The 27,753-nt window shown below is 35.7% G+C and overlaps 1 protein-coding gene across 1 annotated transcript in view; it reads left to right on the forward strand.

The window, feature by feature from the left end:
- SGCZ (sarcoglycan zeta) overlaps nucleotides 1-27,753 on the forward strand; it is a 212,996-nt gene that overhangs the window by 125,934 nt on the left and 59,309 nt on the right. The window contains exon 4 of the mRNA XM_044225527.1: nucleotides 23,427-23,549. Within this exon, the coding sequence (XP_044081462.1) occupies nucleotides 23,427-23,549 (123 nt within the window). The remainder of the gene's footprint in view (nucleotides 1-23,426; nucleotides 23,550-27,753) is intronic.

Genomic DNA, 27,753 nt, shown 5'->3' on the forward strand with positions numbered 1-27,753 from the left:
TCTGTAGTCATTTTTCTTTATTATTATGCCTCCCTAGACAACTTTACTAGTTATATTACTAGTAAATTACTAATAAATAAATTACTAGACAACTAGTAAATAAATTACTAGACAACTAGTAATTTATTTTCTCTATATATAAATTTGCCTTTTCTGGATATTTAATAGAAAGGAATCAGATAACCGATCTTAGCAGGTGACTCCTTTTACTCAGTATAATGTTTTTGAGGTTCACCCATATCGTAGTATATGTCAGTATAGTCTACCACTTTTATTTCTGAATATATTCCATTGCAAATGACTTTACCACATTTTGTTTGTTAATTGGTTAAGAGATATATGGATCATTTTTCAATTCAGAGCTAATAAGAATAATGCTTTATCTACATCCGTGTACAGATCTTTGTCGGTACTTAGGTTTTTCTTTCTCTTGAGTAGATAGATATCTAGGAGTGGAATAGCTGAGTCATGTGGCAAATTTATGTTTTTTAAAAACACTACTAAGTTGTTTTTCAAAGTAGTTGAAAAATTTTACATATCCAGTCTCTCCACAAATTTGCCAGTACTTGTTATTGTCTCTCTTTAGGAACAGTAGTTCTAGTGGGTGTGAAGTGCTAACTCCTGTGTCTTTAACTTGCATTTTCTTTCTGACTAATATTTAGCATCTTTTTAATGGACTTGTAAGACATTCTTTGTTTCTTTGTGTGTGTGTATGAAATGTCTATTTATATATGTCATCCACGCTTAAATTGGGTCATTTATCTTCTAATTGACTTGTTAGAATTCTACAGGAAAAGTTTTTAAACATAAATTAATGTCTTTAATAAATATAAGGACATGCAATTTATCTATTTCTCCTTGAGTGAACTTTGGTAATTTGTGTCTTTCAAGAAATATGGCCATTTCATCTACATTATCAAATGTATAGGCATAAGGTGATTTATAATATATATTTATTAATTTTTATATATTTTGAATATGTTATGATGTCACTTTACTCATTACAGTAGCCCCCCCTTATGTTCCAAGACCCCCTGTGGATGCCTGAAACTGCAGGTAGTACTGAATACTAGATATATTGCTTTTTTCCCTATACCTACATACCTCTAATAAAGTTTAATATATACTTTAGGCACAGTAAGCAATTAACATCAACCAAAAATAAAATAGAAAAATTATAATAATATACTTTAATAAAAGTTATATAATGTGCTCTCTCTAAAAATATCTTACTGTATTGCATTCACCTATCTTCTTGTGATGATGTGAGATGATAGGATGCCTTCATGATGAGATCAAGTGAAATGAATAACAATGGCCACTGTCACTTAAGTTAGGCCACTGTTGACTTTCTAAGGATATGAGAGAAGAAGGGTCATCTGCTTTCAGACCACAGTTGATCAGGTTTCAGTGGAAACCACAGAAAGCTGAAACTGCAGAGAAGGGAGGACTACTATACTGATACTGGTAATTTGTGTTTTCTCACTTTTTCTTGGCTAGATGTGTATCAGTTTTATTATCTTCTCAAACAATAGAATTTGGTTTCATTAATATCCTCCATTGTTCTCTTTCCAATTTGCTGATTTCTGCTTTGACCTTTGTTTTCCCTACTGCTATTAGGATTTAATTTGCTCTCCTTTTTCTGGATTTTTGAGGTGAGAACTGAGGTTATTAATTTTAGGTTTTTACACTTTTTTTTAAGTAAGCTCCATGTCCAGAGCAGAGCCCAACATGAGGCTTGAACTCACGACCCTGAGATAATGACCTGAACCACAAGCTGGAGGCTTAACTGACTGAGCCACCTAGGTGTCCCTCCACATTTTTTATATGGATGCTTAGTGCTATCAGGTTACACTTAAATTTATACAACATTGGTATTATCCAAACAACTCATATATATTTTGTTTACATTTTCATTTATTTCAAAATATTTTTTATTTTCTATTTTAATTTCTTTTTTGATATTGTGGATTATTTTATTCGAAGTGGATTTATTTATTAGAAATGGATTATTGAGTTTCTAAATATTTTGGGATTTTTCAGATCTCTCTCTTCATAAATTTTATTTCATAATAACATTTTTAAATAATATGATGTGTAAGACTTGGAACTTTTTTAGTTTATTGAGACTGGTTTATGGGCTAAAATTTGTTCTGCTTTGGAAAATGTTACATGTACACTTGAAAAAATAGTATATTGTGTTTTGTTTGGGTAACTTTTTTTTTTTTTATAAATGGCAAGTACAGTTTGATTGTGTTACTCAAATCTAGTACCTCCTTGCTGATTTTTAGTTAACTTGCTATATTTATTTTGGGAAATAGGGCTTAAAATCTCTGTAATTTGGAGTTTGTTTCAGTTTTATAAAGTTTCCTTTGTGTATTTCCTCCATAGCTCTTTATTAAATATATAAACATTTAGGATTGTTTTTTGTCCCCTAGAAAACCTCTGCCTCTGACCTGTGACCTCTTTATCAGTATGAAAGGATCTTTTTTATCTCTGGTAATATGCTGTGCATTAAAATTGATTTTATCTAATGTTGAAATAGTCACTTCTGGGAGCACCTGGGCAGCTCAGTCAGTTAAGTGTCTGTCTTTGGCTCAGGCATGGTTCAGGGCTCCTGGAATCCAACCCATGTCCAGCTCCCTGCTCTGCAGAGAGCCTGCTTCTCCCCCTCCCTCTGCCCACGCCCACCCCCACCAATGTGCTCTCTCTCTCTCAAATAAGTAACATCTTTAAAAAAAAATTAGTCACTTTTGTTTTCATTGGATTAGAGTTAGCATATCCTATTCTATTTCTTTTAACTTTTGCCTTTTGATTCAGAGTGGAGCCCTTGTAGGTGGCATAGAGTTGGATCTTGTTTTTTATCCAATCTGCCAGCCTTTACCTTTTGTCTGGAATGTTTGCATTATTTCCATTCACTAGGTAGGGTTACCTTTAGTTCTGTCATCTTGGTATTTGCTTTCTACTTGTCCTCTTTGTTTTCTTTCTGTTTCTTAATCTGTCTTGTCTGGGATTCATTGAGATTTGTATGATGCCTTTTGCTCTCCCTATTGGCTTTTTTTTTTCTTTTGCTGGTTGCTCTAGTGCTTACAATACACATCTCTCGCTTACCACAGTCTGCCTTCAAGTGATACCGTAGCACTTCAATAGGATCTTAGAAGAGTATAATTTCATTTCTCCTTCCCAGCGTTTAGAGGACTATAGTCATACATTTTATGTACTCAATTTACACATTTCACAATACATTGTTATTATTTTTGTTTGAATTGTTAATTATGTTTTAAATAGTTTAATAAGAAAAGCATATCTCAATAGTTGCCATTACCATTTCCGCCTCTGTATAGATTCATATTTCCATCTGATACCATTTACCTTTTTCCCTAAGAATTCCATCCTGACATTTCCTATAATGCAGATTGCTGGTCATACACTATTAAAGGTTTTGCAACTCTAATTATCTTTTTTCCCTGTTTTTCTAAAAAATACTTTCACCAGGGGATCACTGAGGTGAGTCAGTTGGTTAAGCATCTGACTTTGGCTCAGGTCATGATCTCAGGGTTCTTGAATCAAACCCTGCCAGGGGCTCCCTGCTCCCAGGGAGTCTACTTGTCTCTCTCCTTCTGCCTCTCCCACTGCTCATGCTCTCTCGCACTTTCTGTCTGTCTGTCTCCCTCTCTCTCTCTCTCTCTGAAATAAATAAATAAAAGCTTTTAAAGAATGGTTTTTACTAAATATAGAATTTTAGGTTGTCCTGTGTGGTGTGTCAGAGAGTGTTATTGCAAAGATGTCACTCTCCCATTTTATCCCTTGCATTATTTCCGGTAGGAATCCTCGGCTCCCCTTACCTTTATTATTCTGTATATAAAAGTGTCCTTTTTCTGTGATTACTTTTGTAATTTGTACTCTACCACTTGTTTTGAGCAGTTTGAATGTTTTAATTTGGTATAGTTTTCTTAGTATTTTTGTTTAGGATTTGTTGTGTGTGTTCAGTTTTCATTAACTTTAGAGATTTTTTTATCCATTATTTCTCCAAATATTTTGTCTATCTTCAGTCCCTTTCTCTTCTCCTTCAAGAAAAGTATGTGAACCCACATGAAGTTGTTTAAAATGTCAATGATGTTCTCTTCATTTAAAAAAAAAAATCATTCTCTCTTTATATTTTATTATGGATCACATTCGCTTGCATACGTATTTTTTGCAGTGTCTAACCTACTGCTAATCCCATTTCATATATTTTTTGTTTCATTGTAGTTTTCATTGCTGGAAGTCTGAGTTGGGTCTTTTGTCCATATCTCTAACTTCTGAGCATATAGCATACCGTTATAATAATCATTGTATCATTTATAATGATAATAACAATATATAATATTATATATAATTATTATAATAATATAATATATAATAAAAATATATAATAATCATTTTATTACCCATTTATGCTCATTTTATCATTTTTTAATCAATTTTGAGTCACTTCTGATTACTTCTTATCCTTATCATGGGCCATGTTTTTCTGCTCCTTTATATGGCTCATAATCTTTTAATGTTTGATGTGAGGCAGGGTACATTCTCCTTTTTTTTGTTGCTTCATACTTTTTGATTTCTATAAATATTCTCAAACTTTGTACTGGATGCAAGTAATTGAAAATGGATTCACCCTTTACTGTCCTGTATTTGAGGTTTCTTTGGCAGATCTGTGGCTTTGCTAGGTCTATGGCTAATCATTCTGTATTATGAATTGTGATTCAAGGTTTTCCTGAGTCCTCTACCAAAGCCCCGTTATGATGTTTGTGTACTCTTCTCAGCCCTGTGTAAATGCCAGATACTATTTCCTCTATTTCATTACCTGACCTAGGATAATTTTCTCACATACCTGCAATGATATATAATCTATTGATTATATGAGGGAGATCCTGTGATGTTCTCTAGAGTTCCTTTCTCTATGCATCTCTGTTCCCTATGGTACTCTGTCTTGAAAGTTCTACCTGTCATTCTCTCCAGAGTCTGATCCTTCTCCCTAATTCAGGAAGTTATGTGGGTTCCACCTGGGTTCCCCATCTCTGCACCACAGACTGGAAACTCCCTTAAAGCACTAGCTTGCAATGTGTGTGATCCCATCTCATTTTTTTTTTTTTTGTCTGTTAGGTATTACTGTTCTTCATTCCCTGCTGTTGAGTGTCTTGAAAACCATAGTTTTATATACTTTTGTCTTTTTTGTTGTTATTTCAGATGAGAGAGTCATTCTGATCTCAGATATTCCATTTTGGTCAGAGGAAGAAATATGCTTTTATCATTTTATTTATTTTCATATCATTGTAAGCTATTACAACATCTTTCATAAACCTTAGAGCTTAGAACATAGCTGAACAGTCAAGTAAAGTGTGACCAAAATAATGTGACACACTCACCGTCTGCTATTTATATGACACTTTTTCATTCTAATTATGATTACAGTAGACTTCTGATACCAATTTCATTGTGTTCACTAAGTTTTATATCTCTTCACCAACAAGGTTGACCTTACTCTGGTCATATTTTTAGTTCACATCAACAACTGGCCATCAGAGAATACCTGTAATAACATACAATAATCCAGATAGATGTGGTTTAATCAACCTAAATTTTAACAGGATCATTTTCCTCGCTCATCAGCATTGCACCTCTAGTTATCCAGTCTAAGGTAATATTTACTACTTAAACCCATCTGACAAAGTTGTCTAACAAACAAAACACTTTTCCCCCCAGCAAATGTTGGGGGGAAATTCTCCCTCTTCACATTCTGTTTTTCAAAGGATGTCCCTTTATTCCCATGCAAAATCTACCTATTTTTTTATTTCTTTTTTAAATTTTTAAAATTATTTTTATTTTTATTTATTTTTATTAGCATGTAATGTATTATTTGTTTCGGAAGTACAGGTCTGTGAATCATCAGTCTTACACAACGCACAGCACTCACCATAGCACATACTTCCCCAATGTCCATCACCCAACCACCCCATTCCCTCCTCCCACTCCCCTCTCTTCTAGCAACCCTCAGTTTGTTTCCTGAGACTAAGAGTCTATTATGGTTTGTCTTCCACCCCAGTCACATCTTGTTTCATTTTTCCCTCCCTTTCCCCTGTCACCCACCCCCCCACCATGCCTCTCAAATTCCTCATATCAGAGAGATCATATGATAATTGTTTTTCTCTGACTGACTTACTTCACTTAGCATGATACACTCTAGTTCCATTCATGTCATCACAAATGGCAAGATTTCATTTCTTTTGATGGCTGCATATATATATATATATACATATATATATATATCACATCTTCTTTATCTATTCATCTGTTGATGGACATCTACGTTCGTTCCATAGTTTGGCTATTGTGGACATCGCTGCTATAAACATTCAGGTGTACGTGCCCCTTCAGATTACTACATTTTTATCTTTAGAGTAAATACCCAGTAGTGCAATTGTTGGGTCATAGGATAGCTCTATTTTCAACTTTTTGAGGAACCTCCATACTGTTTCCAGAGGGGCTGCACCAGCTTGCATTCCCACCAGCGGTGTAGGAGGGTGCCCCTTTCTCCACATATTTATTAAAAAATTACTGTTCCCTTATGCCAACCTGTCAGGATCCTTTAGAATTCTCATTCTATTAAATAGCTATCCCTCCAGTTTTAGTGTCAAGTGAAAATTTAATTAACATGGCATCCCTGTATGCCTCAAAATGATTAATAAAACTTGTTGTTCAGATAAGAGTTTTCTTATTAAACTACAAGCAGTTACAACTTATCAGAATAATTTTAAGCAAGTATAAAATAAACACATGTTGAATCAAATAAAAGCTCGACAAGTTTGGGTGCCTGCATTATAATATCCTCTCATTTATTTAGATTGTCATGAACCAAAAGGTAATTTGAAAGTGAAGTACAATTATTATGTGAAAAACAGTGGACAAAGATTGTAAAAAAACTGTGCAATTTGTTTAAGAAAAGGAGATATAATTATCTGTGCTTATATTTGCTAAAAACAAAAAAGTTCACAAGTAACAACAAAAATTGTTTCAGTTAAGGGAAATGTCAGAAAAGGATTCATAGGGAAGGGGTAGAAGTGAGACTCATCCTGTAAAACTTATGCTTTTATCTTTTATATTATGTAAGTGCATTACCTTGTCAAAAGAAAAGGTGATTTATGAACAATAATGTAGGAGCAAAGAATCTGACAGCCCATTAGACATAGTCTCCTACTGAGAGATCTCTGAAGATAGTATTTCTTCTGCCAACATAACCACAAATAACATATGTAAAAAGCATATGTAACTGTAGCAATTTTGAAATGATGTCATCACTCCTTGCACTATATGCAGACATACACAAGTATAGTCTCTTATGGAATACATCACTTATTCATTCATATTTTATTTAATACTTCTAGATCCTTCTCCCTGATAATTTAATTTTGAAAATGAAAATCATATTCTAAATTCAAATGTGTACTCCAGGAAGTCTACCTACTGCTCTTTGTTACAGTAGTTCATATCTTAATCACCAAATATATGTTGGAAAGACATGAAAATAATATTGAGAAACTGATGTGCTGACACCAATTTCATGCTTATCTCATTAGTGAAAATGAACACTTGGAAGAAAAGAAATAGAGATTTGGGTGACATGTATTTGTATTTGGGTGAAATGTATTTGGCTAGTAGTATTAAACAGAGGCTTAACTAGAATTCGGGAATAAAAGCTCAGACATGATATGCAATTTATTCATAATTATTTTACTGGTTTGTTTTTATTAAAGAATGCTTGAAGGTCATAAAAACATTTTAATATCTCAATGTAATCTTCCTTTTCCAAAATATGCATGTTATGGAAAGAAATAGTAGATATTTATTTATAAAAGGTAGTATTTAACGATATGCATATTATGTATTGTTAAGAAAGAAATGGGGAATGGATAATAATACTTAGGGTAATGATCAAGCAGACCACTAAGCAATAGATAGAATAGTATTTTTTCCATATTGTCATTTATTTTTCTTTAAATGCAAAATTTAGTAAATGACAACATAATAATTTCTTAAATAAAAACATAATAAAATTATTTATTTTCTGTCTTTACAATAAAGCATTAGCCAATTAGAGTTTTTGGAGGAGATATTTTTATTAAATCGGTATGCTTTTTTTTCAAGATTTTATTTATTTATTTGACAGAGAGAGACACAGCGAGAGAGGGAACCCAAGCAGGGGGAGTGGGAGAGAGAGAAGCAGCTTTCTGCCGAGCAGGGAGCCTGATGCTGGAATCTATGTGGGGCTCCATGCAGAGCTTGATCCAGAACCCTCAACAACTTAATGAAGGCAGATGCTTAACGACTGAGTCACCCAGGCTCCCCTTAAATCAGTATGCTTCTATCAAGTACTCTCTTATTTGTGTATGCGATTTATTGATTATATGGCATTTTTCTGTGGGTCATAGAAATTCTGTGTTAACAAAACAAGGTGTTTATACAAAGGGTGACTCAAACCTAAGGGATTTCTGCTTCTGATAGCCTTCGTTTACTTAATCCATAGGGAAAGTATCATTTTGGATAAAATAACAGGACTGTAATTAAGTAATGAAGAACCATAGGAAAAATATATGTAAGTGTTGATTGTAGGGTTTTTGGAAGTCTGAAGAATTAAGATTAAGATTAATTTCTGAGGTAAAAGCACTTATATGATGCTGTAGATACCATTAACGCCTCCCTCTCTGTAACCATTCTTCCCCTCCTCTTTCAGAAATACAATCTCAAGTGTTAGTGGCCCATGTGACTACCCAGCTGAAGGTGATGGGGATCTACTGCAGCCAGGTGTCCCTGAGTTCTAGCCAAGTAGATGAAGTAGAGGTGACATGTAGGATGTCAGATAATGTCTTTTTAAAAGAAATGTGTACACCTGAAACTAATACAACACTATGTTAACTAACTGGGATAAAAATAGAATCTTAAGGGAAAAAAAAAAAAAGAAAAGAAATAGAAATGTGCCTGCCCTCCATTTTGTCTTTCCTCTCTCTGGAATGAGACACATTAGAGCAACCCAGGCACCTGTGTTGGTTTCCAAGATGGAAGCTGTGGTTTGAAAGTGGCACAGCCACAGAGCAGAAGACCCCTGGATCCATGACACCATCATGTGCCCATTCTAACCACTGAGCACGTACCAAACATATACTGGAACGAGACTCCGCCTAACCAGTATTCTGATATACATGAATATCCAGAAGGAGCTTTTTGGAAATATACTTTCAACTCTTAGATCTTGTCATTTAATACCTGCAATAAATAAGTGACAATAAAAGAATTTGCCCGCTGATATATTTCAAGTATTATAATTATATTTCACTTAATATTGTCATCAAATTATTTATATCCTGTGAGCACCAAATAGCTAAGGGAAAGACAGGTGGAGATATATTGGCGAGGGGAAAATTAGACTAGTATTGGAAGTGTGCTGCATGTTTCACCATGGTACTTGTTTCTTTCATATTTAGCTGGATAATCTGATGACAAACATTGCTTTTAGTCAGAAAATACCTTAGGATTAAAAAAAATATTAATCAATAATAAAGGACAGCGTATGGAAAATAATTAGAAGTTTCAACTGGATAGTAACAATGTAGGAAGTTACTTTAGATGACTCTGTAAACCACACTGATTTAAATACCTATTCTGAAAAGGTAAGATGGGCCATGAAAAGATAACATAGCCATGCTTACATCCAAAAAAGGAATAGATAATCAGGAAATCAGAAACTTAGAAATCCATTCTGCAAATTACCTTTAACAAATTCAAGTGCTGTCTACTGAATCACAGTATTGTCAGAAGTTTCCTCAAATATTTAATTAAATAAATGACTTCATCATATCCTTACCCCCAATATGACTAACATATACAAACATTAGCTTGGGGGAGAGGCATTTTAGCCATTGACATTTCTTCTTGAATAGCTTTTAAAAATTCAGGCTATCAGGAAAATTCAAGGGTCAGGAAAACTTCAGGAGACTAGAGAAAGTAATGTTGTTGTTAGAAAAATGAATGTAGGGATACCTGGAGAGTATCTCCAGGGTCCTGGGATGGAGCCCCACATTGGGCTCTCTGCTCAGCGGGGAGCCTTTTTCTCCCTCTCCCTCTGCAGCTCCCCCTTCTTGTGCTCCCTCTCCTTTTCCCTCTCCTTCTCTCTGTCTCTGTCAAATAAATAAAATCTTAAAAAAAAAAAAAAAGAAGAAGAAGAAGTAGAAGAAAAGAAGAATGTAAGGAAAAAGTAGGTCTTAGAGAAATATTTATTTTATTTATCTAAAAGTCCTGTTACCTTTTTGAAACAACTAATTAGGTATTTTATAAACCAGAAAATAGCAGTGGGTTTGACAGGGGCTATTTCTGAGAGAAATATTTAATTGAAATGTTACATATTTAAGGACTCAATCTTTATTTATTAACTTAGCTTTTGTCATTCCTATATGGAAAGAAATCCTTTTAATTTCTTTACCCTTTTCTTTGAGTTTCTGTATCAGAAAGAGACCTAGAAGGAAAAAAAAAAATGGTACAGTGAAAAGGGTATTTAAGAATGCCCCTGAGCCATGTCTACACTTTTATGAATAGTTTCTTCATTGTGTTTTAAACCCCTCCTCACTGCACATTTTCTTGTAAATGTTAAAAGTAACTATATTAGTGGATAAAATTTTACATTTTATGTAAATGTACCCAAACCCCCACCTCTACTATTCAATCACTTGAAAACATTAGTTAACAAAATCAGAGCATTCCTTCTGAAAACAGAGCAATTTAAATGGTATAATAAGAGCATTCTGTTTATAGCCTCTTAAAGTTAGTAGAAAACTCATAATTCAAGAAGTTGTCTTTTTTGTTTGTGGAAGAAGCCTATAGCTTAATTTTTGTGAGTTTTTTTTTCTTTAGAGTATGCAGTTTTTCATCAAACCACACTTAAGATGTGGTTTTAAGATATGCTCACAAACAAATGTGAGCATATAGTAACTGCATAATCAATGTTCACATACTTGTAAAGAACTTGAAATATACTCCTATCAATATGTATGCCATAAATCTATATTAAAAGTTTCATATTATTAGGTGAGGCAAGTCACATAGCCATGTTTACATAGAAGGGGAAGAAAGACAGAATTGAAATAGATCATGAAAGAAGCCAGAAGCTAAAAGTGCAATCTTACTATAAGAGATAACATGGAAAAAAATAGATTTTAGCAGACTATGAGGCATTTATTTAGATGATAAAGACACTAGATGTTCTTGAAATGTTTATTGAGGTGAAAATTAGATAAGGTTATTAAATCAATAATCAAATTTCTATGCCAGAAATACTTCTTGAACACCTCTAATAGGTGAGAAACTGCTTAATTACTAAAACTTCAGATGTGAACCAGATAGATATAAATCCTTAAACCACAGTAGCTTATATTATAGTGAGGTTTTCAGAAAATAAGCAACCAAAAGTGAAAAGAAGAAAAATAAAGGAGGTTCAAGTGGAAGAAAATGAAGGTAGGAACAGGATTATTTTAGATTAAATGGTGGGGTAAGGCTTCCAATCATGTGAAGGTTGTGGTGAGTTTCTGCAGATAAGACAGAGGAGGAAGAGAAGGAATGGGGCCATTTCAGGGAATGGTCAAGGATGAGCTATTTGAGGTAATAACTCTTAGGAAACCAAATACAGTTATGAGAAAAACACAGCATGGTCTGGCCAAATAGAGCAGGGCAGCTGGAAGAAAGGAAAAGTGGAAAAACCTGTGTGTTTAACAAAATTAGGGTGTTTAAGAAATGACAGAAGGACCATTATGAAGAAAGGAATTAGAAGTCCTGAGAGTTGAAAAGATAAGATGCGTTCTGAATGTCTGGAGGGGATTTGAGTAGATGAGTCACATGGTCTGATTTTCATTTTGAAGATAGGACTCTGACTTCCATGTGGAGGAGACACTGAGAGGCAGGACAACAAGAGCCAAAGTAGAAAGATCTTTTTCTGTGTATCTTGTCTAGAGTTCATTAAGCTTCCTGGATGTATAGGTTATTGTTTTTCAAAACATTTTAGGAAGTTTTCAGGTATTTTTTTCTTAAGGTGTGCTTTCTGTTCTTTTTTCTTATTCATCTGTTTCTAGCATTTCTATTACACATGTTCTTGTGTTTAGTGATGTTCCACATTGCTCTCGAGGCTCTGTTCATTTTTCTTCATTCTTTTCCCCCTCTGCCGTTAGATTTCATAGGTTTTATTTCTCTTTAAAATTGCTAATTCTTGGGGCACCTGGCTGGCTCAGTGGGTTAAAGCCTTTGCCTTTGACTCTGGTCATGATCCCAGGGTCCTGGGATCGAGCCCCCCACATCAGGCTCTCTGCTCAGCAGGGAGCCTGCTTTCCTCCTCTCTCTCTGCCTGCCTCTCTGCCTACTTGTGATCTCTGTCTGTCAAGAGAATAAATAAAATCTTAAAAAAAAAAAAAATTGCTGGGGCGCCAGGGTGGCTCAGTGGGCTAACGCCTCTGCCTTTGGCTCTGGTCATGATCCCAGGGTCCTGGGATGGAGCCTGCATCAGGTTCTCTGCTCAGCGGGGAGCCTGCTTTCTCCTCTCTCTCCCTGCCTGCGTTTCTGCCTATTTGTGATCTCTTGCCTGTCAAATAAATAAATTAAAAAAAAAAAAAAAAAGCTAGTTCTTTCTTCTGCTAGTTCAGATCTACTATGGAGTGCATTTTTCATTCAGTTATTGTACTTCTAGGCTTCAGAATTTTCATTTGCTTCTTTTACAACTTCTCTATCTGTATTGATAGTCTTTATTTGATGAAATATTTTTTCTACACTTTCATTTAATTCTTTAAATACAGTTTCCTGTAGTTTTTTGAGTGTGTGTATACTGGCTGTATACTGGCTACTTTAAGCAGCCATTTGAAACCCTCGTCTGTTAAATGTGACATGATCGTTTTCACGAGCAGTTTCTGTTGCCTAATATTTATCATCTGTGTGTCGGACTTCCCTCTTTCTTTGCATGTCATATTTTTTTTGTGGAAAATTGGAAAGTATTATATACAAGTAATACTTTTCAAGTATTAATAGGTATATATATTATACATAAATAATATATTGTAGCAAGTTTGGGTATTGGTCCTCCACCATCACCCTCAGGACACGTTATCATTATTTGCTTGCTTATTTCTTTAGTAACTGACTGGATTATTCTATCAAAGTCTATTCTTCCTCTCTGTCCACACCCCGCCCCTCAGTTTAAAGCTCGTGAAGTTCCCAAGAGAGTGCAGCCCTGAGCGTGCACATGGCCACCAGGCGTAACAGCCACCTTAGCAGTGCAGTGACCTCTTTCCTTGATCACACCCTGCTGATAAGCTATACTAATTTCTGGTTGGTTGCCATATTGCTTTATATATTGTCCTGAAGCATAAATTGTTTCAAGGACTATGGTTTAGCTTATGTCTCTGATAAAGCCTTTGGTCTTCTCTTAATACTTAAGCCACAGCTGCATTGTTTTTGAGTGCATCCTTAGGTTTGAACTTTCTCCAACTGTTATGCAAATAAAATCTTCCATGGGAAGAGCTTCAGTTCTCTGTTCTATAGCCCATTTCTCTTCTTGGGCAAAGTCTCTGAACTACAACTGGAAGAGGGGACAATGGTAAGTTTCTCTCTGAGTGGCGCTCCTGCTTAGTAGCCAGGCATTTGGCAAAGCTGGGGATTGGATGTTGTCAGTTTTGTATTTAGAGATGAACATCAGATTAAATATTATAAATTCCTATTTATTTGGGAACAGACTTGGTGATATCACCTTCATTGGCCAATAAAATAAAATGATATAAAATACTTCTAAGTGAAAGTTAAATGATAGTTCTAAGTTTGCCAGAGCCTTTTCTCTTGTTGCCACAGCTTTGAAGGCAAGTGTTGAGATGGAGCTTTTGTCATTTGGTCCCTGAGTGACTACTGTGATTCTAGCTAGCATCCTGCTGAATCTTGCTGGAAATGAGCATGAACAAGAAACAGGCATTTGCTGGGCTAAGGCACTCTAATTTGAGGAATTGTTTTATGGGATGATAGACCAGATTTTTCTTTCTGATAGAAGACCTTTAACATAAGTACCCCATTTGGTCATATTTTCAGAAACCCAAGGCTGATGCTTGTTTGGGAATCAGAAATAATGCTTTTCAATGCAAGCAATTCTAAGAATTTCATGTAATTATAAAAATATGCATTAGCTATAACAAATCAACAATAATACACAGTTGCCTAACAATATTTAAAATGGTCAGATTAGAATAAAAACTATTTTATACTAGGATTTTTTAAATTGTTTATCTTGAAGTTTATTCTTGTGTGGTGCTCAGGTAATTGATTTATAACACTAAAAACAAGTTCCCACTAAAGGAAATTCAGGGTCAATCTACCTAATATTAAGAGGAATATGAAACAACGTTTATGTAAAAACTAAGTAGCAATAAGCAGACCTCAAATATTCTTACTAAAACGTGTTAGCAGGTAAGGGTATGTGGGTGGCTCGTTGGCTAAGTGTCTGATTTTGGTTCAGGTCATGATCTCAGGGTCCTGGGATCTAGTCCTGCATTAGGCTTTCTGCTCAGTGGGGAGTCTGCTTCTCTCTCTGGCTCTGCTCCTTCTCCCCACTCATGTTCTCTTTTTTTCTCTCTCTCTCGTAAATGAATAAATAAAATATTTTTAAAAGTATTAGTAGGTAGTATAAATAAATATGCTAATGCTGCTCTGTAGAGAAGGTGGTTACCTTTTCATGACATTTTCAAGAATACAGTTCTCAGTCTGGAATGGTTTCTGTGTACATTCTCTTACATTAGAAAAGTAAATACATATACCATTACGGTGACTTTCACTATAATATTTAGGTGATAAATTAATTGTCAAAGTTGGATGTTCTTCAAAACAGAGAAAAAATAATCTCAAAATTTGGCAAGAAATTTATACATATTTGGTACCAGGAGATTACATTATTAGCTGAATACATCTGCAGAATTATACTGCCACAACTAAACAAGTTATATTAATATAGGGAGATTTGCATAAAAATATATTGGAAAACTGTTTGCACCAACTCATTTTTTTATGCTTGTGGTGATGTGTAACATGGATACACATGTTAATTGTTATTTGAAAGAGAAAGCATTTTAGAAAGGAAAAAAATTAAAAGGATTAAGGAGTTCCATGAAATTATACTGATAGATGTGTCAAAATGTAGCAGAAGTCCAGGACAAGCTGACAAGAAAGAGGGAAAAATCCCGAGAAGTTAGTTGTTATTCTTATGAAACTTATGTTAAAAAGTAATAGGCTGCGAAGGGAAAAATTTTAGTTCGATATTATGAAGAAATGGCTTTTAAACTCTCATGTTCTTCCATAAATTATGTTGCATCATTTCGGACATGACTAATCTCTGCTGAAAAATTAAGCAGTGAGAGATTACCAGAGAACATCAAGAATTTGTTTTCTTCTCTCTCTCATAAAAGCAACTTACCACAAATGTAGTTGTAAGCAGTCTCTTCTCATTACTTAAGTATTCACTGATACTACTCATAAGTAATTCTATCATATAGTATTTTTTTCACTGCATGCAACATGCATTTTTTGTTTCTATTTTTTCCTTTATAAATTAAAAGAACATGAATGATTGTGATACATAAAAAATTATAGAGAATAATATTTCACTTACCAACTTTGTGCCATCCATAGTTTTGAAATGCCATAATTTTGTGTTTGCATAGTTATACAAAAAACAGAATATTTTATGCATATGCTCTTCAACTGGTCCCCTTAAACAATATAACAAGTCAAAGGTGTATGATTTCACTCTTCTTAGACAACATTGCCAACAAAAGTGGAATAAAGACATATTTTACCTCATCCTGTCAAAATTCAGAGAGGCCAGGACCAGGAGAAAGTACCATAATAATTTATGAAATGGCTGGCAAGGGAGTCATACCAGGTAATGATAATGATTAATTAATTAATAACATTATTATTATATGATTATGAATCACCTAAAAAGACAAGTATAAAAGGTAACATTTATACCATTAAGGCTAGTTTTGAAATTGTCTAAGTAGAAATTTAGTTTGCTCAATGCAAAGACTATAAGAGAATTTGCCTCAGGATATTATGGCATCCCTCCCCCAAAAAGTCCTAGAGCATATTTTTTTTACCTTTTAATTATACTCTAATGATCTGTGTGTGTGTGGTGGTGGTGCAGTGTTTGTGGAAGATTTTCTAACTTCTGTTTAATAAAGATAAGCTTGATAGAGAGGGAGAGAGAGAAGGATACATGGAAACAAAGAAGAAAATACAGAAAAAGTGAAAACAATGCAAAAAGAAACCCAATTCAGAATTATGTTCTCCTCACTGTCAGTGGGGTGGATGAGTAATTTATTGCTATAATATAATATAATATAATATAATATATTTTATATATATATATAATATAATAGGCAAGGCCAGGGCTATATAACTTTGTCTCTGACTGGATTGAGCCATTTTTTAAAAAATTTCCAGAATCATTTTTTTTATTAACATATAATGTATCATTAGCCCCAGGGGTACAGGTCTGTGAATTGCCAGGTTTACACACTTCACAGCACTTACCATAGCACATACCCTCCCCAGTGTCCATAACCCAACCACCCTCTCCTTATCCTCCACCCCCTGGCAAGCTTCAGTTTGTTTTGTAAGATTAAGATTCTGTTATGGTTTGTCTCCCTCCCAATCCCATCTTGTTTCATTTTTGTCTTCCCTATCCTCCAAACCCCCACGTTGCCTCCCAACTTCCTCATATTAGGGAGATCATATGATAATTATCTTTCTCTTATTGATTTATTTCGCTCAGCATAATACCCTCTAGTTCCATCCACGTCATCGCAAATGGCAAGATTTCATTTCTTTTGATGGCTACATAGTATTCCATTGTATATATTTACCACATCTTCTTTATCCATTTATCTGTTGATGGACATCTACGTTCTTTCCATAGTTTGGATATTGTGGACATTGCTGCTATAAACATTCGGGTGCACGTGCCCCTTTGGACCACTACGTTTGTATCTTTAGGGTGACTACCCAGTAGTGTGATCGCTGGATAGGGATGGACTGAGCCGTTTAAACAATGGTTTCAGGTTTGGCTCAATGTTCTCCTCAATCTCCTACTTTTCTCCCCCCTTTTCAAAGATGGGCTGATAGCTAGCCTTAAAAGCTTAAATTTTTATCATAGCGAGCATCTGTGATCTGAAAAGAAAAACGTCTCTTTTTCAAAACATAGAACAAAAATCAGGAGAGTGAGTCACATATTTGTGTCTGAATTAATTGCTTTGTTTGGAGAGAATAATGTCCCTATGAGAACTGCACCACTTCTAGACAGAGAGTTAGACCACATGCCCCCGTGTTCTGATTGTGGGGAATATACTGTCAGTAAAGAAGACTGAGGAGCAGTGGCATAAAAAAGATATTTACTCCAATAGTAGTCAAGGAATTCTAAATTCAAACCACTGTGGCATACCTTCTAGGAACTCAGATTGGCAAAAATTACAAAGTCTGATAACAATGAGTGTTGACAATGATGTAGAACTACAAAACTCTCATACTCTATTGGCAGGATATAACCAGTTTAGAAAGCAGCTTTTTATTATCTAGTAAATTTGAAGTACATTCTCTGTGATCCAGCCATTTCACACCCAAGCATCAGCTCTAGAATTGCTTGAGTGTAGAAGGAGACTTGTGAGAAAAACATCCATAGCATCATTGTTACTGACTCTGACAGTCTAGAAACCTATAAGGTTACCAGTAGAAAATGGATCACTAACTGGTATATCCATATAATAGACAATAGTGATGAAGGTGAATAAATGAAAGCCAATGTAGCAAAATAGATAAATCTCACAAACCTAATACTGTGTGAAAAAACCTAGTCACTGCAAAATACAAGTACTGTAAAGTTACATGTTTGTGTACGTATGTGTGTATGTGTATATACATAAATAATAAAGTTACAAGATGGAAGTGAGAAAAACTCATTTCAGGATAAGGCTGACATCTAGAACTCCCCAAGGATGAGGGGCATGTGATTATGCTAAAGAACAGATTATGCTGAAGACTTGTGTTGGTAATAACTATTTCTTCAGCCAGGTGGTGGGTAACAACATGTATACAATTGTTATGTGTATAAGATTTTCATATCTTTTTTAGAAGGAAAATGGAAAGCAGTAGTATGTGATCATAGCTAGGGTATAGATGGGCAAGGGAGTGGTAAAGAAGGCATAAAAGTACAAATGGTGGAAATTCCAAGTCGTTAACATTCGGTGTAATAGTAGTTTCAGATGTACAATATACTGATTCAACACTTCATACAACACCTGGTGCTCATCACAAGCGCCCTCCTTCATCCCCATCACCGGTTTCACCCATTCCCCATACCCTGTGGAAACCATCAGTTTGTTCTCTGGAGTTAAAAGTCTGTTTCTTGGGGACGCCTGGGTGGCTCAGTTGGTTAAGCAGCTGCCTTCGGCTCAGGTCATGATCCCAGCGTCCTGGGATCGAGTCCCGCATCGGGCTCCTTGCTCGGCGGGGAGCCTGCTTCTCCCTCTGCCTCTGCCTGCCTCTCTGTCTGCCTGTGCTCGCTCGCTCTCCCTCTCTCTCTGACAAATAAATAAATAAATAAATAAATAAAATCTTAAAAAAAAAAAAAGTCTGTTTCTTGGTTTGCCGCCCTCCCTCTTTTTTTTTCCCCCTCCCCTTTACCCATTTGTTTTGTAAAAGTGAACTTTTATTGAGGAATTACTGTGTACAAGGCAGTGGTCCAGACACAGGATGGTCGGAAGGCCCAGGTAGAGAATGTAACCTCAGGGTTCCTAGAGCTACCTTATTTGCTGGAGAAAAAATGGCTATTACTCTGCTTCCAAAACATGAATCAGTTCCTGTGGTTGGAGGGGTAAGTTGTGGGGACAGGGTGTGCTGCTAATTTCTGACCGGATCCAGTGTAGATTGCAATTGCCAAAGGCTCAGGAGCTCTTGTTCCAAGATAAGCCCCCCAGCCTGGCCCCTGTAACCTTTCCCTCATTCTGCTCCTTCTTCTCTCCCTAAATACACTCAGGGAAAACATTCGACATGAGAGTTTTTAATGACATATGTAGTATAAAATAAAGTACAATGCTTATTTATATTTATATTTTATGTAAGTAGCTTCTTTTATTTTGTTTCAGCTTCTTTGTTTTTGTTTGTTGGGGGCCCATGATAATTCTAAAACAGGAATTTCAGAACTCTGTATTTAGTTGACTCTATTGACTCTTGTTTTCGGTTTTCTTGTGGGAATTTCTAATCTTTTAATAATACTCTTCTTCAAGACCTTGAAAATATTGACAACATGTAAAATCAGAGTTATATAGGAAGAAAGATCCATCATGAAATGCTTGAGGAAAACACACCAGAGATAATTAGACATATCCATTTTGATCTTTGCCTTGTTTTCTTTAAATTAGGACTAAATAGTACCAAGAGGCCCCATGGAAATATATTGCTTGAGCCCCTGTAGAGATTTTTATTGGAGAAAATTTTCCAATTCATGTGTTTGACTGATTTAATGTAGAAAATGCAAAGACAGATAAATTACTGGAGCCGCTCTGTTTGTCAGCAGATATGCCTTTGGCTACTGAATATGACTGTAAGAAATGTGCACGTTCCAAAAAGGCAATGGAGCCATCTCGGAGGAGAAAAGAAATTAGCTTTGTTGTTGCTTTGTTTGTTTGCTTTTAAGAAATATATACAGAACATTAAGCAAACTAGAGAAAATATTTGGATATATATTGAATACTTCAACCCTTTTGTGGAAACTGTGTTTTGGCTTACGTTTTCTCTCTTTTTCCTGCCAATTCTCTTTACTTATTTTATCCCTGACTGCTCTTTGTTTGAGTTTGAAGTTGTTAACATAAACTTCCTCAGATGATCTTAAGGAAGCATTTAGTCTTGAGATTTTAGCAAGTTAATGTTTAAGATGACTTGTGAAGGGGTGCCTGGGCGGCTTAGTTGGTTAAGCGTCTGCCTTTGGCTCGGGTCATGATCTCAGGGTCCTGTGATGGAGTCCTGTGTCTTCAGGGTCCCTGGTCAATGGGGAGCCAATTTCTCCCTCTCCTTCTACACCTCCCTCTGCTTGTGCTCTCTCTCTCTCTCTCTCAAATAAACAAAATCTTTTTTTTAAATCTTAAAAATATGAGATGACTAGTAAAATACAGAATAGTCCAGATAGCCCTATCTCCCACAATCTATTTGCAAAGGAATCAGAACTCCTTACGCAGAGTCATCAGGCATATTGCTTTCCTGCAACTCTGGAAGCATTGCTGGTTGAGAAAAAATGGAACTGAGCGTTACTGCCCCCTGATCAACTGAATCCTGAGTTGACCTCACCTAGCGAATATGTGAAGCTAGGAATATGAAAAATAGAATAAGACAACATGAAATATGTTATGACATAATAAATTCAATTTCATATAGCCTAATGCATTAACTTTAAACATAAATATTCCCAACAATGCAATATGTGTCTAATTATGTGCATTTACTGCTTGCTATTTGCAGAAAAGCAATGTACTGAAGTACAACATATTCAAAATTATTTTCTGATTTAAAATATTTACAGCCAACATATTGTTAATTCTTCATAGTTTTGCCTTCTGAAATTTTACTAATACGTTGAATAAAGTGTAGTCTGCAGTATTAATTTATGTATCTATTTTTAATTGAATGTTTCTGCATGCATTTATTTATGGCCTAGATGCATTTTTTCTATTCCAGGTGTGTATATGTTTTACTTGTTTATTAGCTTTTGTTTATTTAAATTTAATGAATTAAGATTTCAACTGACTTTGCCATACCCAGGTACTCTGCTTATATTTCTACTTGTTTGCACACAGTATAGCATGTTTATGTTAATAAAGTATCTTTGATATAATGAGATTAAATGTTATGCCAAGAAATCTTATAAGTTTGTGACCATACATAGCATGTGTGTGTATATATTATAAATATTATATACATATAGTGATCTAATGCACTTGAGTGTCATTAAAGTCACTGATATATTTTGTGGGTCAATTTACCCAATGAGTAAGTATATTTGAAGATAGCCGCATACTGTACAAGTTAAGGTTTTATATGAATAATATCTAGAATATCTTTTAGGGAGTTCAGATTTAGTGTATGTCTGAGTGCCTTGAAGATTGAGATGCAGAAGCCTCCAAACTTAGAAGCCACATTTCTCAACACACCAGCCCCAAGCACAGTTTTTTGAACCTCACCCAGTTGGGTTACTCTGGTTTAAAGATTAAAAGCACAATACAGGAAGGTAAGATCGTGATTAGCAGATGACACACTCAAGTGAATACAGTCTGCTGAAATCATGTTTGCCAGATCAAAGGCAATAACTGTCACCAAGAACAGTAGGTCTTCCATGGTTTCTTCAATATTGTCATTAGATTTCATAAGAAAAGTGCTTTGCTTAAAAAAATGTAACAGATGTTAAAGTACAATTCATACTATTTTGATCTTGACAGCCTGCAAGGTTAACATCAGTTTTATCTGACTTAACATTGTCGTAGTTTTAAAATTTTCTATGTGAACCTGAAAACATGTAGTTTCTTACAAGAAAAATATACATCTTGTTTTCAGAGAAATTATCCAACATATTATCAGAGTTTGGAATTAATACTTTCCTCTTGTTAAGTTCCCCGCAGAAGCTATGATGGTGTGGGGGTGTAAGATACATAAGCCCATAGGCTAGAACTGGGAGCAGGGCTGAGGTGGGGTTAAGAGCCACGGAAAGGGACAGGAAGCTTACCTCTGGTATTCCTTCACCTATCTAACTCTTACCCTAGGTACCCCTAGAAATCAGACTCAATTTTAAATTTGGAGGAAATTTTGGGATACAAGGATGATCTTATGTTTTGAATTCCTAGGGGTCATATATTTAAAAAATAATGATGGTACATTGTCTCAGTGTGTTTGGGCTGCTATAACAAAATGCTATAGAGGTTAGGGGTAGGGTTAAACAACAGAAATTGATTTCTCACAGCTTTACATACTGGAAATTCCAACAGCAAGGCACTAACATAGCCAGCATCTGGCGAGAGGCTGCTTCCCCACCTGTACATACCTGGCTTCTCACTGGGTCCTGACTTGGCAGATAGCAGAGAGAGAAAAGACAGACTTACAAGGTCACTAATTCCATTCGTGAGGCTCTACCCTCAGGACCTAATCACCTCCCAAAGACCAGCTTTCCTAATACACATGGGCTTGGATTTCAACATAGGAATTTTTGGCAGACACAAACATTCAGCTCATAGCGTATGTAAAGTAAATGAAAAGGGGGATGCACAAGTGGGATGTGTCTGGGTCCCTGACTGGGCTGGACTGTATCTGATAAGAGTTTCTGATGTAGATAGCAGAGGAGACATTCTCCAGATCTCAGTAGGAGGGGAAGACGTAGCATATGCCAAATGTGTTATGCCAAATGAAATAAATTGCTCTTACGGAAATAGCAATTCCTCACCCTCTAGCCAGTTTGATCTTCTTGTCAAAGCCCTTCAAACTCACAAATTAATCATGTTTTCCAAATATGGAACTGCCTTTGTGATTTGTAGATGGATTAATATACAAAATTGTCCAATAAAATCAGAAACAAATATCCAATTACATGGTATAACTATATTTATTTAATGCTGTATCTTAATAAATCAAGAAAGTTATTGATGAGGAGATACATTGGGGAGGACTAAAAACAATTTTTTTTGCAAGATCAACTGTAAAATGCATTCGCATTCAGTGATAATCAGGGGTGAACAAATTACAGTGTTAGCATATATGAAATGTAGAAGTAGCTGAAGGTTCACAGCTGAATAATGCTTCACAAGTACTATGTGATGTAGCAAACATGGGGACTATTGTCTGCTTACAGAAAGAACATGGGAGTCATTCTGTCTACAAGTATTTATTGAGCATTTAGCACATACTAGGTATAAAGCCAAATTTTCAGGCAATAACCAAGAGCAAGGAAGATATCATTTCTCCTTGTGTATATGCGAAAGATTTTTTTTTTTAAATTAGCTAAACATAAAAACCTTGTTAGGACAATGTCAAGCATTTAGAGGTCAGATGAATGCCCAACTGTCCTAGCCCAGCAAACTGTACCAACTTAGCCTACTGGAAAGGATAACAATTTAAAAATATTAACTCAGGTGTAAAACATACTGCAGAGATAAAATAACTAAATAATACCTGTGTTCCTCCCTTTTTCGTGTATATATATATATATATATATATATATATATATATATATATATGTTGATGGTTTCCTGCTTACCAGTTTCATTTTTAAACCTTTCCTCTGACCATAGGAGCTGATGCTGTGGAAGCTCAGTGTAAAAGATTTGAAGTGAGAGCGAGTGAAGATGGCAGGGTGCTGTTCTCTGCAGATGAAGATGAGATTACCATTGGGGCTGAAAAGCTGAAAGTCACAGGTACCGTAGTTTGAGGTTTTGGAACTTTGTTTACTTCTTGAAAGAATATGGAACTGAACAAGAACTATGTTATAAGATGTATGATCCCCATGCCGAAAGTTGAGTTCACGTAATAACATGATCTCACACCAGTGGATTTCCCAGGAGTCTTCAAATAGAAGGCAGCTGGCTGTGGTGGCAGAAGACAAGGTAAACACTGTGAAACAATATAATCACTGCCTTCATGATATAAAAGTAAAGCTGTGTGTCCTAAGAGGGGGGAAGGATAGGCAGAGGAAAGTGGGTCTGCAGAATGGAAGAAAAAGTGGGGTGCAGATCGTGAGAAATGCTAGCTCAAGGTGATAGACAGTTACAATTCAGAGGTATCATTTAAAAGTAGAATATATGCAAAAGAAGAACTAAAATGTAAGTGCCAACTAGAGAATGAAGTAGGGGGAAAGTTACAAGTAAATAAAATTATAATCTTTGGTTATAATTATTCTCAACAGTGTATATATCAAGATATAGTGCTATCCTGGGGTGCCAGGGTGGTTCAGTGGGTTAAGCATCTGCCTTTGGCTCAGGTATGATCCTGGGTCCCGGAAGTGGCCCCCACATCGGGCTCCCTGCTCAGTAGGGAGTCTGCTTCTCCCTCTCCCTCTGCTCCTCCCCCATGCTAGTGCTCACACTCTCTTTCTCTCTCTCTTTCAAATAAATAAATAACGTCTTTAAAAAGTAAAAATATAAATAAATTTAAAAAGGAATGGTGCCATCCACATGTTATTTAGAAGTTGTTAAAGTCATTATTCTAATATTAGAGCTATTAAAAAGTCAATCACTAACTGAAATTAAGAAGCAAAAACAAAAGCAGAAATCAAAGTTAAAAGCAAGGCTGAGGGGCACCTGGGTGGCTCAGTGGGTTAAGCTGCTGCCTTCGGCTCAGGTCATGATCTCAGGGTCCTGGGATCGAGTTCCACATTGGGCTCTCTGCTCAGCAGGGAGCCTGCTTCTCTCTCTCTCTCTCTCTCTCTCTCTGCCTGCCTTGCCTCTCTGCCTACTTGTGATCTCTCTCTGTCAAATAAATAAATAAAATCTTAAAAAAAAAAAAAAAAGCAAGGCTGAGAGCAGGGAAAGATTTATGAAGACTATTTTAAGCACAATCTTTTCGAATTACTTGATTTGCAATCATAATACATGTAATTTCAATAACATTTAAAAAATACCCAAAGAGGCCTACATTAAAAAAAAAAAAAAGTGAAATAAGCTTGACCTAGTGTTTCCCAAATTTGAGTTTAGGAGCAGCTCATGGGATATCTATCCTATCTATTTAAGTCCTACTGAACCCCGTGGGCCATCTGAGAACAGGTAATGTAGAAATTGGTCTCTAGTCTCAGGCTTTTGGGGTTGAATCCTGCCTCTACCATTCAATATTTAAGTAAACCCTATGCCACCAATTTTCCTTCCTCTAAATGACTGAGATGGTGATGATAACTTTAGTATTCAAATTATACCAGTGTATGTGTGCACATCTATGTGTACATGTGTGTGTTTAGAATATTTTCAGCACATAATGAAGACATTATAATAGTCAGCTCTTTATATTTATTAATAAAGATAATATTAATATTGTTAATGTTCCAGACTTGAGGACTTATGTGTATTTCAAGAAAGTTGTACTGCTAAATGATACTGAAATTCAACAAAGTTAATTTTTTTTTTTTTCAGAGAGAGAGAGAGAGAGAAAGAGGGTGGGAGGCATGGAGGACAGGGGCAGAGAGAGCATCTTATCAAGCTTCACACCCAGTACAGAGCGCAACGCAGGGCTTGATCTCATGACCCTGAGATCGTGACCTGAGTGGAAATCAAGAGGCAGATGTCCCTCAACAAAGAGAGTTCAATGGGGATCCTCACTGGGCCTCTTTGGCTCAGGTAACAACCCACTAGCACTGTCCCTACTGACTCCCACAGCGTCCTTTCTCTTATGGGATATTCTGCAGAGTAGCTGAAGCCTGCACCGTTGGGTTGGTGTTTGGAGTGTCCCCCATGACTGCCCAACTGCCTCATCTCCTTTTGTTTCCTCAGTTTCCTTGGAAAGGTCAGGAAAGGAAGCCTCACAGGGGGGCAAAAATTGACCTCTCTAAGCCCTGAGTCTGGGGGGCATGGGACAAAACAAAACACATGAGGGCTTTGGTTGGCATGGAGCGCAGACAAATAGAAATGGACATTGACTTTAGGGCCCTTGGTGCTAACATTTGATTTGCTGGTTGGTGGGAAAACAGGGAACCCAGGTAGAAATACACTCAGGGTGATTAAGCAGACGTGATTTCAATATTTAACAATCTTCTACCTTGGTAGTGTCTACTCATTACCAGCTTTAATCCTAAAATAGCTTTTAAGATATCTTATCTAAAAATTATTTCATCCATATTTGGATATTCCCATTGAGTACTTTGCTTTCATAAGTGACAGGAAGTTATAGAGCTGTTGACAGTTTTTATGAACTCATGGAATTTTAACTTCCTCTGATCTAATGTTGACTTGTCTCATAACAGTTGCAGTGAAATGCCATCTTTACAACATTAGATTCAGTTACTAGTTTTTAAATTTTTCTTTGAGGTACATGGATATACAACATTAGATTCAGTTACTAGTTTTTAAATTTTTCTTTGAGGTACATGGATACTCATCTTTATTTTCCTCTTTTTCTTGGTAGCCTGGCTGCCATCCTTAGTTTGTTAATGGGAATTATTAAAGTGTTCCCTGAAAATCTGAGTTCTTCTTTTCAGTTAACTGCCTTCAGGTAGTCATCTCTGCTAACTTAGTCTCTCCCCGCCCCCCAGTGTACGTGTGAATGTGTGCACGGGACATATGCATGGTGTATGTATATGCATGTATGTATATCTGGATATGCAGGTGGATAGGTACATATGTTTCATTCTGGTTCTCTTTTTCCATTTCTTTCTTTTTCCATTTCTTTCTTTTGTCTCAAACATATACACATAGCTTTGAATTTATTCTTCATACTACTTTTGGTCTTTGTCCTTTATCTCAGAAAATCAATCAGTTTTAGAGTAGGAGTCAGTACCATATGCTTCCAGAAGATCCAAAATAATAATATAATTTTGATTATATTATAATCAAATAATTATAAATTATAATTTCAGAATATCCTAAATAATAATATAATATAATTTTAATAATGACGGCAGAATCCAGCCAAAAATTTGTGTGAGGGTTTGAAGTGTAACACTTGAGGGAATCAGAGTGTCTGTAACAAGCAACCCCAATTTCTAACCTGATGTGTATGTACAAGAGGCTCCAGGTTATTAACAAAGAAATGCTAAGTTGGCAGTATTTTAATTGGATTAAAACTCCCCCAGGATCCAGTGTATTTTGTTACTCACAGAAGAGCCCGTTTACCCACAGACATGCATAGACACAAGCGTACACACACCCTCTCAAATTCCTGCTAGGTCCTTTCTCTCTTAGCAGGATATCGAATATTTACGGTGCAGTAGCTTTTTTTCCTTCCTGCAATACTTCTAAAATAAAGAAAAATAAAGACAGCAAGGGCAAATATAATTTAGAATTTCACATACTTAGAGGAAAAAATTGTGTGTCGCATTGCATACCATTTAAAGGCCCAGGGATTGATTAGAAACCCACATCCACTTTGAAGCAGCGCTTGAATCATTTGACAAATAACACTACAAAGAGACATGGACTCCAGGGTGCTTCATATAAATTAGGTAGCTGTGCTGACAAGACTTCAAAGTTACATGTGACAAGAGATCTGTGTGAGGTTGATTCTAGAATTTTAAATTTGTGGCACAAATTTTCTATTTAAGCAATAGCCATTGGAATTACAATTGATTTCTTTCTGGCTTTTTATAATTTACAAGCAGTGGCATTTTGTACATGGACTTCTCTTCCAAAGTGACAGAAATGGATCAATTTATTTAGACAATGTGTCTATACACCTGAGGCAAAATCACTTATGACTAAAATTATTCATAGATGTAGCATGGCTCAGGATATTTACATTTACTCTACTTAAAAAGTAGCAGGGATTTACCCAATTCGTTCACACACTCCTAAGGTGCAGGAGGATAGAAGGAAAATCACAAATGGTTACCTGAACACCCACAACACGCCTCATTACCCCATCACCATGGTAAGCAATCGCGTGCCAAAAATTTGTCATTTTTTACTCTTGTTATTACTT

Source organism: Neovison vison, chromosome 11, assembly GCF_020171115.1.
Source record: "Neovison vison isolate M4711 chromosome 11, ASM_NN_V1, whole genome shotgun sequence".
Lineage (NCBI taxonomy): Eukaryota > Metazoa > Chordata > Mammalia > Carnivora > Mustelidae > Neogale > Neogale vison.